The sequence below is a fragment of the Theropithecus gelada genome, chromosome 3 (genome assembly GCF_003255815.1).
Source record: "Theropithecus gelada isolate Dixy chromosome 3, Tgel_1.0, whole genome shotgun sequence".
Lineage (NCBI taxonomy): Eukaryota > Metazoa > Chordata > Mammalia > Primates > Cercopithecidae > Theropithecus > Theropithecus gelada.
Genome location: NC_037670.1, coordinates 57,464,684 through 57,482,080, shown reverse-complemented (window position 1 = coordinate 57,482,080; position 17,397 = coordinate 57,464,684). Strand labels below are relative to the sequence as shown.

At 46.4% G+C, this 17,397-nt stretch overlaps 1 protein-coding gene across 5 annotated transcripts in view; it reads right to left on the bottom strand.

Moving 5' to 3' along the window:
• The window catches only part of VOPP1 (VOPP1, WBP1/VOPP1 family member), a 104,690-nt gene extending 90,119 nt beyond the window's left edge, over positions 1-14,571 (bottom strand). For 2 of the 5 annotated variants that reach the window (XM_025378003.1, XM_025378004.1), the window contains exon 1: positions 14,323-14,570. In XM_025378003.1, the coding sequence (XP_025233788.1) occupies positions 14,323-14,376 (54 nt within the window). In that variant the 5' untranslated portion in view covers positions 14,377-14,570. Of the gene's footprint in view, positions 1-3,990; positions 4,063-14,322 lie in introns of all 5 variants that reach the window. The other 3 variants (XM_025378009.1, XM_025378008.1, XM_025378005.1) reach the window with 2 other exon arrangements.
• Between the last annotated feature and the right edge of the window lie 2,826 nt (positions 14,572-17,397).

Sequence of the window (17,397 nt, the reverse complement as noted above, 5' to 3'; positions counted from 1 at the left end):
TGCTGTCATACAGCAAGCACCTGCTAAGTGCTGCTTATCACACTGCCACCATCATCTAGAGAAATAAAATAAGGTTGGAAAGTTTAAAAAAATAGTCAAACATAAGATGTTTAAAAAAAAAAAAAGGACTTAAACCCATATGCTAGCAAGAAGGCTCCTATGTCTGTTCATATTTCAATCACTGGCTTCATAACCTGAAAATACCGATTCTTCAGGACCCATCTAACACCAACCCCACCCAAAATGAGTGCCCCATTAGAAAATATTGGAATATTGTGGGGATGGGAAAAGGAAGGGGCCAAGTAGCACTGACCAGCCATGAGAGAACAAAACACATACATAAGAAAGACATGCTGAATGCTGACTGATTCGCATTTTATGAGGAGCTGCTGCAACCCACATGTGACCACAAGGGCAGGACCAACCCCAGAGAATGGCAGAATGGAAGGTGCAAATGCGAGGGTGTGCAGAGCCTCTGAACAACCCAGGTCCGGGGACTCCAACAGGAGGACTCCTAACCATGCCAAATAATAAACTTCCTCCAAGTGTGCACTATTTGAATCGGGTTTCCTATCACTGAGGGCCAAAGACGTTCTAAACAATATGCAGTTTAATAAGTACTCTGTGGGGCGCTCTAAGTAGAGACAGACAAGAAAATCCTTCAATAGAGAGTGGAGTTGGGAGGTGTTGGGGTGTTGCGTGGGGTTGGGAGGAGGGGAAATGAGGTGTTTGTCAAAAAGTACAAAGTTTCAGTTATGCAAATCAGTGAGTCCTAGAGGGCTGCTGTGCCACAAAGGTCCTGCAGTTAACACTACTCTACTGTGTACTTAGAAATCTGCTAAGGGGTAGACCTTATCACACACAATAATAATAATAATAACCAGAGGGCAGGTAGAAACTTTTAGAGGCTTATGCATAACTTGTGGAGGTGGTTTCATGGGTACATACTTATCTCCAAACTCATCAAGTTGTATACATTAATTATGTGCAGCTTGTTGTATGTCAAAAAAATTAAATACAAAAGAACGCTGAATTTTAAGAAAAAGAATATCCTTCATATTTTTAATATGTTCTTTAAACTTCCCTCAGACAACTAAATGAAAACTCATACAAATAATGTGTTTCTCACCTGCTTACTTGTTCGGGTGTGTACACCTGCAAGGGTGACAGATGATGATTTAATCAGGGAGAGGACCTGCCACCCCAGAAATACCCTGCTAATGCATTCCAACCATCTCTGCTCAGCCTCCAGAGAGCCCAGGCATCCCTGTCCAGAGGCTACCGTGCTGTGTCAGGTACTGTGAAGTCTCTTTACCTCCCAGATCCACCCACCCATCCATCCATGTCCCACCCCAGGCTCCTTGCAGACAAAGACCCAAAAGACATAGTAAAAACTTCAGACCACATACAGCCTCAAACACAGCATGGCTACAGAGTGAACACCAAACCCTGGCATCATTAGTAAAGCTGACTGACAAAGAGCTAGTTTAGTGTTCTGAGACCTTTTCAGCAATAATAATGCATAGTTGCTAAAAACCAAAGAAGAAAGCAAAGGAAAGGTCAGTGTTCAAGGTTAGTGACAAGATAGCCTCACTGAGAAGTTTAATACCATCCTGCATTTCCTTCTGCAGACATAATTGTACTAATTTTATTTGTGCCCAAAGCTTTGCAAAGAACCTAGCTATATGTAAGTCACTAAGTGTCCAGGGCGTTTTAGTCTGGTCCCTCATCCTCTGGACTGATGGCTTCAATGGGATCCTGAGCCATCCATCAAAAGAACAACCATACACACAACTAAATTCTGATAAACAGGGTGGGAGTTAAAAACGGTACTGATTCTAGTGGTGACAATCATCACTAAATAAATCTACTTCCACTCTTGGCAGCTTCTCTGAATACATCACTCGGTCATGCTGACACTCAGAAAGGGACCAGAGACTCCTAATTAGGATGCCTACCCTTCCCATCTTATGGAGGAACGTGAGCACTGCCCATTAGCAAGCCCCTGAGAGCAGCCGCTGCCCCAGAGCTGACCGTTTGCCATTGGGCCGACCAATAGGCCACCACCACTGACCGTCTAATGCCTGGCTCAGCTCACCAGGGCCCAGATGTCGTGATTTTGAAGTCCTGCTCCTTTTCTGCCAGGAAGTGATAAAAGCATCAATTGTATCAAGTAACCTGTGATCTCAATCTGTCCAAGGCTCTCATTATGAGAGAAAGCCTTCTCCCTATCTGCAATTTATCTTCTCATGCAATTCAGAAAGTCAGAGGTGAATCTCAGCTTCCACTGGGGTGCCCAGCTATTAATAAAACCAACACATATTTTTCCTGTGTCATTCTATCAAGAACTCAAAGCATAAAACAGACCTGCAACCTATGTTAATGACTCCATCCCAACCCAGGGCACATGTAGTGGAACCGGCAAGTTCTCACTCATTCCAACACCCGTATCAGCCCCACAGAAGAACCTCAGAATGTGGCAATGGAGTATAAAAACCTTTACTGGCCAGGCACAGTGGTTTACGCCTGTAATCCCAACATTGCACGAGGCCGCAGTGGGCGGATCACCTGAGGTCAGGAGTTCCAGACCAGCCTGGCCAACATGGTGAAACCCTGTCTCCACTAAAAATACAAAAATTTGTTGGGGATAATGGCACATGCCTGTAGTCCCCGCTACTTGGGAGGCTGAGGTAGGAGAATCGCTTGAACCTGGGAGGCAGAGGTTGTAGTGAGCCGAGATCATGCCACTACACTCCAGCCTGGGCAAAAGAGTGAGACTCTGTCTCAAACAACAAACGAAAACAAAAAAACCTTTACAAGTGATTTCACTATAATATCCATTTTAAGTAATATTTTTTCCAACCTCGTGGCAAGCAAACTAATGCCCCCTCCTGCCCACAAAGATGTCATCATCCTAATCCACCAAACCTGGGAATGTCACCTTAGGTGGCAAAAGGGGCTTTGCAGATGTGATTAAGTTAAGGATCTTACAATGAGGAGATTATGCTGGGTAATTCAGGTGGGCCCAATGTAATCTCAAGAGTCTTTACAGTGACAGAGAGAGACAGAAGCATGAGAGAAATTAGAAGATGCAGAATCGCTGCTTCCCAGGGCCCTCACCACAATCGCTGTGCGACCTTCACTATGACCTGGAGGCCCCGGTCCTTCCCAGCTTATCTCTGTGGCTTACTTCAATGCAAAGTTCCTGACATCGCACCTGGGTCACCAACCTTTCCCCACTGAACTTCAAGTCTATATGCACCTTCCCTCTTGATGACCTCCTTACTTCCTTCCTCACACCCCCACTCCCCTTCCTAAGGCTAACCTCTACACCCAAGCTCCCAATCCCATCCCCCTCACTGTGTCAAACCCTTCTGGAACAGACAGGTCCTCTAGGAGCTTAAGGTCTAAAGAATTCACAGACCAGGACAGGCATGGTGGCTCATGTCTGTAATCCCAGCACTTTGGGAGGCCGAGGCAAGCGGATCACAAGGTCAGGAGTTCAAGACCAGTCTGGCCAATATAGTGAAACCCCGTCCCTACTAAAAATACAAAAATTAACCGGGTGTGGTGGTGGGCACCTGTAGTTCCAGCTACTCGGGAGGCTGAGGCAGGAGAATCACTTGAACCCGGGAGGCGGAGGTTGCAGTGAGCCAAGATCGCGCCACTGCACTCCAGCCTGGGTGACAGAGCAAAACTCTGTCTCCAAAAAAAAAAAAAAAAAAAAAAAATTCACACACCCCCCCCCCCCCCCCCCCCCCAAAAAAAAAAAAAAGACAGGCAATTACAGTATCTGAGCTCAGAGCACGTGGGAGTGCTTGCCCAGGGAACAGCTTGCCCAAGTCAGGCACTTAACTCATACCTGAGTGCACAATCAGAATAGCCTTCCATGATACCACCTGAGGGTCTTCAATTATGGTGGGGGTTGAAACGGCAAGGCCAAAGGGATGGGAAAACAGGAAGTGAAAGTATGGTGCCTTCAGGACCCACAGCAGTCAGTTCAGTCTGCTGGGCTGGATGAAGACTTCTGATCCTCATCTATGCATCAGAAGCAATGTTCATCTGTTAAAAAATAAAGATGCCTAGGCTCCAGGTGCAGGTAATTGTTCAAAACTCCCTACCTCATTCTAACGTACAGCCAAAGCTGGGAATGGCAAGGAAGTCTCTGTAGACACTGAAAGCTTTCCAAGGGCACTCCTCCATACTGCTAAAGGATTCGAATTCCAAACCTTCAACCTCCACGGGTCTGCTTTCCTAAAGCTGACTTCCTAAGACACAGGCCCTGGTCCAGATGCTGGTCAAGTGACAGCGCTAATTCCCCATTTACAGTCACCCTTCTCCCCTTTTACAAAGAAAGGCACACCTCCCTCCCATTTCTAGTCTTACTGGGATGTGCTGGTCCAGAACTAAAAACTCTCTAAGGTACCAATCTAAGGCCACTGAAAATACCGGCAGTGACATTATCAAAGAGAAATTGTTCTGACACTTATCAAAATGGTAAGGCTTTATTCAAGACTATTACAATAGGGGTTAACCTATCACAACACAGAAGCGAAACTGAGCTCAACTCCAAATACAAACCAAAATGAGTGTGAATTCACAGCCAAGGAGCAGAGTGAGGGGGTCAATGGATACAAAATTGCCGAGAGGAGAGGCATGATGGGTAGAAGTAAGGAGGAATTCTTGCTGAAGACAGCCTAAGGTGATGACATATTAAGGGTGAGGGGATGACTTGGCAGGACTCTTGCTGAAACTGAGCTCCACTGAGGACAGACACAGAGGGCATGGTGGAGGCCTAGTGAGAAGAGGGCTCAGAGGATTCTAACCAAAGTCTGGTCAAGGGGAGAATTTTTGTCAACACACGCCTTGCATCTCAACTGGTTTCAAATTCTTTGCTTTCAATTAAATTGAAAGATGACCTAATTGTAGATTACTATGCGCTTTGGGCACATCACTCGGAAGTTCAACATGAAACTTTTTCCATTTCCATCAGTTATACATGCCCTAACTTGAAGTATCCTCATCCATCTCACTCGGAAATGTATTTCCAGTAAATTTTACTGTTTATGTTTAATAATATTCAATTGGTAATACATGAACAGTGTCAATCAAATGTGCAATAAAAATGATAAATCAATTAGTCATTTTTAAATTTTTTGGAGGTATATCTGAGGAAATATTTTAAAAATTAATTTGGATACACATTTTGTTACAAAAAATGACAGATCAAAAATAGACTTTCAAGCATAAATATATTTCATTAGAAGAAAATTCTATAGGGAAAATAGAAAATCAAAAAAGGAATGCTGTATTTGCAACCATTAGAGAAGATTATTTGCATATTTTTAAAAGAATGATAATCAGTATCAAATTGCTAATGGTATTTAGATTCCACTGAACACATTAAAAAAGTGATGTTATAATTTAATTTTTAACAAAGTTTACAATACATGAGAAATCAAATCTATTGTAACCATTTAAAATCTACGATAAACAAGATCACACAGGTTGAGTATCCCTTACCTGAGACGCCTGGGACCAGAAGTGTTTTGGATTTTGCATTTCTTTGGATTTTGGAACATTTGCAAATACACAGTGAAATACCTTGGGGACGGGACCCAAGTCTAAAGATGAAATTCATTTATGTTCATATATACCTTACACATATAGCCTGAAGATAATTCTATACAATATTTTTAATAACTGTGTGCATGAAACAATGTTTTGGCTGTGATCTGTCACATAAGGTCAGGTGTGAAATTTCCCACCTGTAGCGTCACATTGGCGCTCAAAAAGTTTCAGATTTTGCAACACTTAGGATTTTGGAACTTCAGATTAGGGTTGTTTAACCTGTATGTTCCACTTAAAATTATATGAGAGGGTATATAGTTTTTGAAAATTGCGTAAGAGAGTATAAGAGCCAAAATTTTGACAACTTTTGAGCTAGAGAAAGCTGCTCAATTTGAGAGGAAAGAAAGGAGAATTCCTGAAGACATTCTAAGGTGGAAAAACAGTGTTTGGAAGTTATTCTGAGAGCAGCAGAGAACAGAGATTGCAGAGATTTAATCTAAGGGAACCCGATGCTGTTTTACACAGCTGCCCTTAGGCTATAGGGACCCGGCTTCACAGCTTCCGCAGGCCTGGCTTCTTTTCTCTCCAACTAAAGGGAAGCAGGAGGAACTAGGAACTAGTACATTCTTCAATAATAATCTCATCAACTCTCTCTCTCTCTCTTTCTCTCTCTCTCTCTCTCTCACTCTCGCTCTCCTCTTCTCCCTGCTCCCCATAAGGGTTTAGGATCTGTCCCCACCCGCTCCAGAATACCACGTTTTGGCCCTTGATGACATTCAGCTCACAAAACAAGAGAATGAGGCCAACTAAAGAGCTAAAGAGTTTCACTCATCTTTCCTCCCAGTATTAAAAGTCAAGCTAGCAAGACTCCATCTCAAAAAAAAAAAAAAATAGTCAAGCTGTCACCTGAGTAGCTGCTCAACCATCCTAGGAGAAGAGATGGTTATGGACCCTTTTTTTTTTTTTAAATCTTACTTAGGGCAGAAATTAAGAGCCAACTATGATCATAATCACAATCTTGCTTTCCCCTTGTTGTAGACGCTTATGACAAGTTTCTTCTTAATCTAGTCACAGACACTAACAAGCAAACACACTTTTTAATCAACAGGATAAGGAAACCCTCCCTCCTGTCCGCAGGTATGCAGCCACCTGGGCACAGGAAACTTGCGTGGGAATGACTGACAACATAAGTATTCTGTTAATCCACTCTGGGCCACGAGTTCCAGACCAAGTAGGGAATCGTCCAAAAGGCCTCCAGCAACACTGAGGGATTTCTCTTTACAGGTGAACATCAGTGGGAGGTTAGTTTTTCAAAGACTCCCAGGCAACTCAGAAGGAGTTGAGATTCTGTAATACACAGTCATGGCACTATCCAACCGTGACTCCTAATAACCACCAGATATGCCCTATACTTGAGGCAAGCAACTGATCGATTTCAAACCTGATTTACAGGATAATATCTCTTTGTTCTGGTCTGAGGACATTGTTCTCTTGTTGCCAGTTTTGAAGGATATAGCTACACTTCCTGAAATTGTATATATATATATATGTATTAGTCACTGCCTCCCTGTCTTCACTGACCGTTTGATTCTTTAGCCCTGACAAGGGAAAGTCACTGTTTGCCAATTATCGAATCTGATGGCCTTCTGCAAGGTCTCTTCTCTACTGCTCCACAGTATCTGAGTGCAGATCACCTTTGCATTTAGACACCCCGCTCCCACATTCTAGACTCTCATTTGTTGGATCTCTTTTCACCAACGGACAGATCATCAAGCACTTCAAAATCAGCATTTAAAATTAAACTCTGACTTTTTAAAAGTAAGGATATCATTCCTCTCCAAGTCAAAATCTCAGTCATCCTTCTCCACTCAGAAAAGATTTCTGTACTTGACTCTGCTTTGTTCAACATGTTTGTATCAGTTGGATAAAACCAACAGGAGTACAATAATCAAATCAGTCCATGGCACAAAACAATACAGAACACTGGATTTTAAAAAATAGTGTTCAGGCAGATGTTGACAAACTTAAGTAGATGAGATGAATGAAGTAATGTGAAATTGGAACCAACGTAAAGTCCTCAATTTAGGTTTTAAAAAAATAATAAACAGCTCTACAACCATTATGAGATGTGGTGGGTTAGCAAGCAGCACATGTTAAAAAGATTTCGGTCTCACTGCAAACTCAGGGTGAATCTCTTGGCTGCAGGGGTGGAGGTGGGAGGACGCACTAGTATCATTTTATCTGCTTAATGTCAAGGGCCAAAGGTTCTGATGCTGCCAGTCAGACCACACCCACAGAACAGAACTTCCTATTGTTCAAGTAAGTGCCAATGGGGAGGAACTGGAGGGAAACCAAAGGTTTCAGGACAAACCACAAGCAACACTGGATTCACCCCAGCCCACTTAACAGTGGCAGCATAACCAATCTCTGATCCCAAGATCACAGGAGAGTGCAACCCAAATAGCAGACACAGACAGCAAACAGGCCCTGCAGACCTCACAAAGGTGCAGCAGCTCATGAAGCCAGTGAAAGTGACAAAAGATCTGGCAGTCAAGCCATTTAATATGAACCAAAAGGTGCCCAAAGGAGAATGATATGAATAAAAAGGACAAAGAGAAGCTGGAGATGGGGGTGGTGGGAGTTTCCAGACTAGCGCAACTAATTCTGGGGAAAAAATTTTTCGCTATGATTATGCCACTGAAGTCCAACATCAAGTGAAGACTGCCCTACGTGCATCAAAGAATTTTGTCAGGAAAATTACACCATCCCCCCAAAATGGACTCATCATTCTAAAATGAGTACTCAGCACCTGACCAATACAGTGAAACCCCATCTCTACCAAAGAGAAAAAAAAATACAAAAATTAGCTGGGCTGTGGTACTGTGCACCTGTAATTCCAGCTACTCAGGAGGTTGAGGCAGGAGAATCGCTTGAACCCAGAAGGCAGAGGTTGCAGTGAGCCGAGATTGCACCACTGCACGCCAGCCTGGGCGACAGAGGGAGACCATGTCTCTAAATAAATAAATAGATTTGAAATAAAATAAAATGAGGACTCAGGATGAAATTAACTTTTATGTTTATAATTTGATTTTTTTTTTTTCAAAATAAAGTCCCAACCAAACTTTTTTTCCACTTTGACTAGGAAATGTTGATCCCTGATTCACATGGATTAATGGCTAAGTGGCCTTTTTCTAGGACCAATCATTTTCAGATATTGAGGACATCCCCATCACCATCTAGTCCAAAATTTTCAAACTGCAGCTATGAGGATGGTGAGATGATTCAAAACCACGTTTTGAAACAACAGAAGGTGACGCCTGGAGAAGAACACACACACAAAAGGGGACCACACAGCTGTGTTAGAAGACTGAGGGCCTGTCATTGTGATATTTCTGAAAAGCCCATGAGTGCAGACCTAGGACCAGGCTGAAAATACTGTCATTTCTCCTCAATATTACAGAAAACTTGAACAACTGAAGTTGCCCCCAAAAGTTGATACTTTGTCTTAAGACACAGTGAGTTTCCATCACTAGAGGTGCTCTGCTGCCCTCCAGCCCCTAATCAACTGCCTCTTCTTTTCCCACTGCCCATCTACTCCGCTCCTGCCCACAGCGCCCTGACCACTGACCGCTTTACTCACTCAAGTCTCCATCGAGTCCCCGCTCTGTGCCAGGCATGGTTCCAGGAGCTAAGGATATATCGTCAAACAATAAATCAGAGCAAAACCTTTGCCCCTAAGTTGCTTACATGGTAGAAAGTAAATTCTGTTATATTTTAAAGATAGTTGTGGGAAAAGGAGGATACTGGTCAGAGTAAGGTAGACTAGGAAGAGAACTGAGAAGAAATATTCAATAGGGTGGTCAAGACAGACCTCACTGAGAAGCTGACATCTGAGAAGCTTCATCAAGAGGACACGATAGAGTGAGTTCTAGGAAATGTCCTTGCCCTGCGGAGCTAATCAAGTGAGCACTAGCCTAATCCTATCCTTGCCATATATTTCTAAGTCATTTACCCCCCAGTTAGCCTTTATAGCCGTGCCCAAAGTAAAAGAAAGCAAAGACCAAGGAAAGCCCAGGTCTGGGCCCCATGCCCACAGCCCTCCTCAGACACCTGGACCCAGGCTTTCCCCACTTCCGAGCAGAGCTCTTGCCAGCCAGTTCATTTATTGCTGCCACTTCTCACCCATGACCACCTGGCCTCCAGTGGAGCTTCCAGAGACAGTAAACTCCCCGCAGGATTCTTTTTCATTCAAATTGCATGTTGCTCGGTTTCTAAAAACTCTAAGAGTGGGTGGGCTGAAAGGTTTATTTCAGGAAATTGGCAGCCAGGGACTGCCACATTTGTTGGAATTCCAGGGCACAAAAGACATTTGGCAAGAGACAAAAAATACCCTTAAACATAACTCGGTTCTAATTTCCAGACTCCCAGGCATCAAAATACACAGAACTTCAGAAAAATACTCAGTAATCTTATTATTTTTCCCTAGTTCAAAGATAATGTCCACTTTGCAACCCTTTCTAAGAAACAAACGTTCCTTTTTTTTTTTGAGACAGTCTCGCTATGTCACTCAGGCTGGAGTGCAGTGGCACCATCTCAGCTCACTGCAAGCTCCGCCTCCCAGGTTCTCGCCATTCTCCTGCCTCAGCCTCCTGAGCAGCTGGGACTACTGGTGCCCGCCACCACGCCTGGCTAATTTTTTGTATTTTTAGTAGAGACGGGGTTTTACCATGTTAGCCAGGATGGTCTCGATCTCCTGACCTCGTGATCTGCCCACCTCAGCCTCCCAAAGTGCTGGGATTACAGGCCTGAGCCACCGTGCCCGGCCTGACAACTGTTCCTTTTTCTAGTCCAAGAACTGTTCTTTTGCCTAACAGTATTGAAACACAAGGCAACCTGGCTTAAGCGTTTCCAGTTCTTGGTTCCTGGGAAAGATCAGAAAGATAATGAGATCAGTCCCTTCACTAAAATGAGTCTATCTCCTTGGAAGCAGAGGCACTGGGGCACTGGTATTGGTGAATTTTACACTAAGTAGTATACTACACATTTCTGGGCTTACTTCAATAAGAACAGAGCCCTTCAAACAAATACTAAGTAGATTTCAAAAGTGTCAACAACCAAACCTCTAGAAAGAGAATGCAGTGACAATATCTAGAAAACAAAGCACATAACAAAAAGCCCTGGGGAGGTGCACATGCTCAGGGCCTCATTGCTCCCAGGATTCAACTGAAGTGTAGTCAGTTTTAAAACCTTTTTTTTTCCTTTTAGTTTCTAAGGAGTTACTGCCTGAAGGCCACTAGGAATTACTTCAGCAGGGCTACTAGGAGACAGCTTAGTACTTTCACTCTTCTTATAAGGACCGTTTGCAGGACCTCACTTCAGCCAGCTGGCAGAACAGAAGCATAGAACCTTAGCATTTTATGAACCAAAAAGGCCTCTGAGGTTCCCTAATCTTAGTCACCCTTGACAATCTGCCACATTCGTGGCCTGGGTCCCTGGATTATAACCAGCTGGCACAGAGCAACAGGGGAGAAGGGAGATAAAATCAGGGCCCTTACTGGCTGTACATATAATTCATAGGAAACTCTGAGTTAATAGAAAAGAAAGGTCAGTCATGAGCTTCCAAGAAGCCTCCCTAGGGGAGGAATGGTGCTGTCAGCTGCTGCCGGTTCCTCCCTGAAGCCCTGCCTGGGCTTCAGGAAGGGAACACAACCAGGGTTTCTCAGGAGAGTCCTGGTGATGGCCACTGTCCAGGCACAGTTCTTAACAACATCCGATTTCACTCTTCAAAGTGTCACCGTTTGTAGGCTGAATCACATTGTCTTTCTAAGGAAGGGTGACTGAGTTTCTAAGGGGAATACACTTTCCAGGGCCACCACTGCCCTCGGGATGTAGAGCATGCAAATTCCTAACATGTTCCTGTGTGCGCAGATGAAGGAGGAAGCAGAGCATCGCAGCAGGGTACACACTGGAACCACACTGCCCGGGTTAGCATCTTAAGCTCTCACACTTAACAGCAGTGTTAAGTGTTCACTTCCCATTTGAAACAAAAATGAAGATCAAAGTAATTGCTAGGAGAATTAATGAGATAACATGTGTAACATTTATAGAACAGTGCCTGGCAGTTACCCTGGAGCACTCTATGAATGTTTGCTAAGCAAAAATAAATATGCAGTTCTATGCCTAACAGGTAAGTAAATTTCTATAAACAGATGGTGAGGCAGGCAAGGAAAGCCCTTCTCAAAACAGTCTTTGGATTGCCCTTCCTACTCAAGCACCCCTCACTAACACAAACCCCGGTGCATGTGAGATTCTGGATGGTGCTAGCTAGGGACAGGGTGCTGGGGGTGGGAACAGAGTCACCACTGCCACAAGTCCACCCCTTAATTTCAAGTAGTTTATGATCAACCACATGGCAAATTTATACACTGAAACCAGCTCAGGCAGAACAAAGAAACAAAGACAAATGTCCCAGGTTGCAGCCAGCAGTCAGAAGCCAGAAGCCACCAAAGAGCTCCCTGGGTTGCTTTTATGCACTCAACCTGAAGACAGCCATTTGCCATGGCACATGCTCCACACCTGCAACTGCACATCCACGTATGTGATTCAGAACTTCAGAAGCATCACAGGTACTCATCAGAGCACCCCATCGGGGATGAAAAAATCTCAAATATAAATCTCATACATGAAACTTCATGTGATGAATGATGAAGAAATCTCCTTAATTCCTCAGAGAGACACCTCTCCAGCACAAAGTGGTGGTACTTAGGATAATCATGTCAAAGTGGGTGACATCACACTGTCCCCTCTGAAACAAAACTGGCCAATCAAATAATATTTGACTGTGAAAGTATCATCTTAAGCATTTAGGTTTCAGTTTTACATTACACTTCTGCCTTTAAGGTCGTTTCAACTTTGCAGACATGATCTGAACTCCTATTAAGATGATACATTCCTATGCAACGAAACAGCTATTTTAGAAAGAATGGAGTCACTGAGGCAGTCTAGGCTACACATAGGGCTCAGAACCACTGAGACAGAAGGTTTGGGAGACATGGGTGGCACAAACTAGAATGAAAGAAATGCTAAATAATTTAATCAAGTGCTGATTAAAAAAGATTGCAGGGCCGGACGCAGTGGCTCACCCTGTAATCCCAGCACTTTGGGAGGCCGAGGCGGGTGGATCACCTGAGGTCAGGAGTTTGAGACCAGCCTGACCAACATGACGAAATCCCATCTCTACTAAAAATACAAAAATTAGCCCGGCATGGTGGTGGGCGCCTGTAGTCCCCGCGACCGGGGCGCTGAAGCAGGAGAATAGCTTGAACCCAGGAGGCGGAGGTTGCAGTGAGCCAAGATCACGCAATAGCACGCCAGCCTGGGCCACAGGAGGAGACTCCGTCCCAAAAATAAATATTTAAATAAATAAATAAATAAAATAAAATAAAAAATAAAGATTGCAAGTGTAGGTACACACATTAAGGTACATACACATCTGCTGTCATGTGATTAGTGGTCTCTGATCCACTTCTTTGTTCTCTATGGTGAGTCACTCAGAGAATGTGATTCCTAAGGTTGTAAAATTCTGAACAAATGGAAAGAATGCAAGCAGAGCACTCCACGAAAATATTAAATACCAAGCTAGGGAAATATTTCCGAACAGAAACAGGAAGTCTCGGCTATGGCGGAGCCTGGAGCAAGGAGAAATTTGTCCGCCAGCCTTCCTTTCAGGAAAACACTTTTCCTCCAACATTTTGTAATAATTACTTTTAAATAAAGGGCGAAGACAAACTAGTAATTTCCAGCACCAATCTCCAACGATTAAGGAAGACAAAGCTTCACAACTTCCTAAAACAGAGGCATGGGACTCGGACTCATTATCTATTTACTTTGACTTCATTAATTTAATGCAAATTTCCTTCAGAATAGCAAAGCTGAGGTGAAAGTTGAACACCCCAGTCTGGGGTGTCAGACTGGACACCCCAGAATTCCTCTAGTTCGCATTTTAAGGAACCTGCTTTAGTGACAAGTGGGTGGCCCCGTCCGAGGATGCAATTTAACAGCCAGGAGCAGCCGCCGTCCCAGCCAAGGCTGCGGTCACGGACGCTCGCAACCGGGAGCCGCTCAACAAGTTCCCCGCCGGCTTCGGCTCCGCACCCCCACCCAGCCAGGCTCTCCGCGGAATTTCCTCCCCGCACCTGAAGGCTGCGCTTCCTTTTCACACGCGGGAACGTCTCCTCCCGCTGCTCACCTCCACAGCTCCAGCGACACTTCCCCACAGTCCCCTCCGCCCGCTCCCCTTACCCCGGCTCGGCACCCATCCTTTCCTAACCCCGAACTGCCCGGCGCCCCGGACTCTCGGCGCCTGCGCCGCGCCCGAGGACCACCACCACCCCGCTACCCGGGGTCCATCCGACCCTCGGCCCTTCGAGGCTGGGAAAGGTGGCGGACGGTGCACAAAGGTCACCCCGAGCTAACGGAGACCGCCGGCGCGGGAAACGCTCTCACCCGCAGGGTGGGGGCGGGGTGCGAAAACCGAAGGAACGACGAAGGCGCGGACCGGAGCCGGGAGCCTCCCAGCCACCAGGGTCCCGCACCTCCCAGCTCCGGGAGGCGCGCAGGGCTGCGGCTCCCCGTGGCTCCACCGTCTGCGCTCTCCGGCAAGGTCCTCCCGGGCGCCTCGGAACTGCGCGCCCCCAGCCGCCAGCATGGTGGGAGCCGCGCCTCCGGCAGCGCCCGGTCCCCAGCCCCTACCTCCAACAGCAGCCCGAGCAGCAGCGCCGCCACCTTCGCAGGCTGGCGCCTCATGGCTCCTCGCGTCCTCTCCGGCGCGCCCAGACGCCGGGTCGCAGGCGCGGTTCGCGACTTGGCCCCCGCGCCGGGCGCGCGGGCGGGCGGACTCGAGCCGGGAGCCGGCGAGCGCTGGGGGGCCCGGCGGGGAGCAGGCGGGAGCCGGGGAGCGCCGCGCAGCCCTCGCCGCGCTCCGCCCCCGGCCGCCGCGCGCTCCCGACACGCCCGACCGGGCGCGCGCCCGCGGGCTCCCGGAACCCGAGGCCTGGCCTGGGGCGCGGCTGCGGGGCGCGAGGCCCGCGACGCTGAAGTGCGCGCGCCCGGGGAGGGAGGAGGCGCTGCACCGCCCGGCGAATGGGAGGGGGACTGCCACGCTCTCCCTCCTCGAGGGAGGTCGTCCTGTCGCCCTTGGCTACACCCAGGAAGGCTTTTAAAAGAAGCAGAGTCTCCGCGAGTGGAAGCTTGTTCCCTGAAAGGTGGGCGCAGACGAACCCACTGCTCAGTCTGGCATCCCGAAGCCGCTGCGCTCCTGGCTCTCCCGCTGTTCCTGTGCGCCGCGGGGGCAGTGTCCCCACACCCACGCGTGATGGGAAGGCCGGCCTGGGGGTGGGAAGGCCCACCGAAATAGATGGTCCCCACACCTCACTGCTCCCTTGGATGTGGCTATTTTTTATGCCAGTGTCCTGTGCTGACCCTACATGAACTTGATCGCAACCGGCCCCGCCTTGCAGGCCACCCTCCCGCAGCAGAGAACTGTGCCGAGCTCGCGCTGTCCTCGCCTCTGCTGACCCCACCTCCATGTCCTCGCAGACACTATTTTCACAACACAGCTCAGATCCCACCTCATTCATGAGGTTATTCAAGGAACACTATTGAACTTGTGAGATATACCAGATCCTGAGCTGCAGTTTGAGAGAACAAGAAAACTGCTCCCGTAGCTTAGAGGGAGGGAGAGTCGCTTAAACCACCTGATGCAGAATGCTGAGTGCGGAGACCAGGAGGTGGGTGCATCACAGAGGGGCATAAAGGATATGAACTGCGCAGCACAGGAGGTGGAAGGAGGGGGTCACACAAACAGATGTCACCCGAGGCAAGTCCCCAACTCTTTCCCAGCTTTCAAAGCCTCATTTGATTAATATAGAGCATGCACCACCTGACTATACCTGTCAGAGCCAGAAACGATGCCTATGATGGCCTTCAGTCATGCTAAGGCACCTGTCTGACAAGCCTGCCAAAGGCCATTGAACTCTAGTAGTTTTGATTTACTGTTTACAATGAGAACATTTTACAACTCTTTTTAATGGAAAAGTTAACTTGTAGAAAACTAAGCTGAAAGCTTGTGTGTTAGCAAGACAAATGTTTTTCCAGTGGCGATAGAAGTGATTTTGTCCTGTAAAAATGCAAATGGACCGGGCAGAGTAGCTCTTGCCTATCATCCCAGCAGTCTGGGAAGCTGAGGTGTGAGAATTGCTCGGGAGTCCGCCAACACCAGCCTGGGCAACATAGCAAGACCCTATCTCCATTAAAATGTGTGTGTTGTGTGTGTGTGTGTAAGGCAAATCACCCCGGCTTGGGGTAAGAATCATAACCAGCTTCCTATCTGATTTAGCCACTTCATTCCCAGCGTTTCCTTTCTCTTTTCTCCCGCTTTTGACTGCGTGTGTAGGTCAGTTGCCTGCATTCTCCTTTGAAGCACCTTTGTCATCCCACTGTTTTCCCTCATTAATGGGTTAAAATGGAACTTTGACATGTGTCCACGATGTATTCGTGTGCAAATTGTGGTTCTGTTGCATTGTGAGCAACCTACTAGTGTCTGACATAACCTCCCTCCTGCATCTCTATCTCTGCCTAGAAGATTGTTTTGCTGAGCTCGACTTCCTGTAATTTGTGCAAATTTTTTTCCAAGTATAAAATTAGAACTGTGACTCTGCTTTCCCCTCAGTCTGATACCTCTCCTGTGTGCTCTCTGGTCCTGAATGATGTGGTGGTTGCTTGGCGTGGTTGGAGGATGGGGCGTAGGCTAACCAGCCAGGCTGTTTCCTTAAGCACAAATTATAAGGGCATCAGATATCACTGAAAAAGTTACAAGATAAAGCTACATTCACTAGAACAACTGTTAGAGTGTGACTTAGGGTTAGAAGAAAGTTCTTGATGAGTTGTTTGGGGCAGGACTGGACATGTCCTGGTCTGCTCAGCTGCCCCTGAGGAGTAAGGACCCAGAGCCTGGGGCATGTGTGTTGCCAAATGAAACAAATAAGAGAGAGACTGGGCTTGGCCCATCTCTACTTTAAATATATATATATATGTATGTATTTTTCTGAAACAGAGTTTCACTCAGTCACCCAGGCTAGAGTGCAGCAGCACAATTTCTGCTCACTGTAACCTCTGCCTCCTGGGTTCAAGCAATTCTCCTGCCTCAGCCTCCTGAGTAGCTGGGATTACAGGTGCCCACCGCCACGCCCGGCTAATTTTTTTTTATTTGTAGTAGAGACGGGTTTCACCATGTTGGCCAGGCTGGTGTCAAACTCTTGACCTGGGGCAATCCGCCTGCCTCAGCCTCCCAAACTGCTGGGATTAAAGGCGTGAGCCACGGCGCCTGGCCTAAAAAAAATTGTTTAATAAGTAATGCCTGTCTGGACAGGATTTGTGAGGATCATCTGAAATAACTTTTTTAAAGTGTGTGTGTGTGTATGTTTGTGTGTGTGTATGGAGGCTGGGGTGGGAGGATGGGGCAGTGGAGGGAACCAGCCAAGCATTATTTCCAATTTCAAGAGATGCAGAAAGAAGCCTCAGAGCTTCCCTTATGTGATTAAAAGCAGCAACTGCTGAGAAATGAGGCTGCCATAAATTCTCTTTTGGCAGGTCTACTCCCAGAAAGAAAAGTAAGAATACACCTGTTATAAATCCCCTCTCTGGTATAGTTTCATGGCCATGAAGAAGAGGGAAAGAACACTGCACTTGCATCGACATATATTATTATGAAATTTTGTATCTTCTTTTTATTCTCCTAAAAATCCACTTATTCTTCTTCCCTAAAGA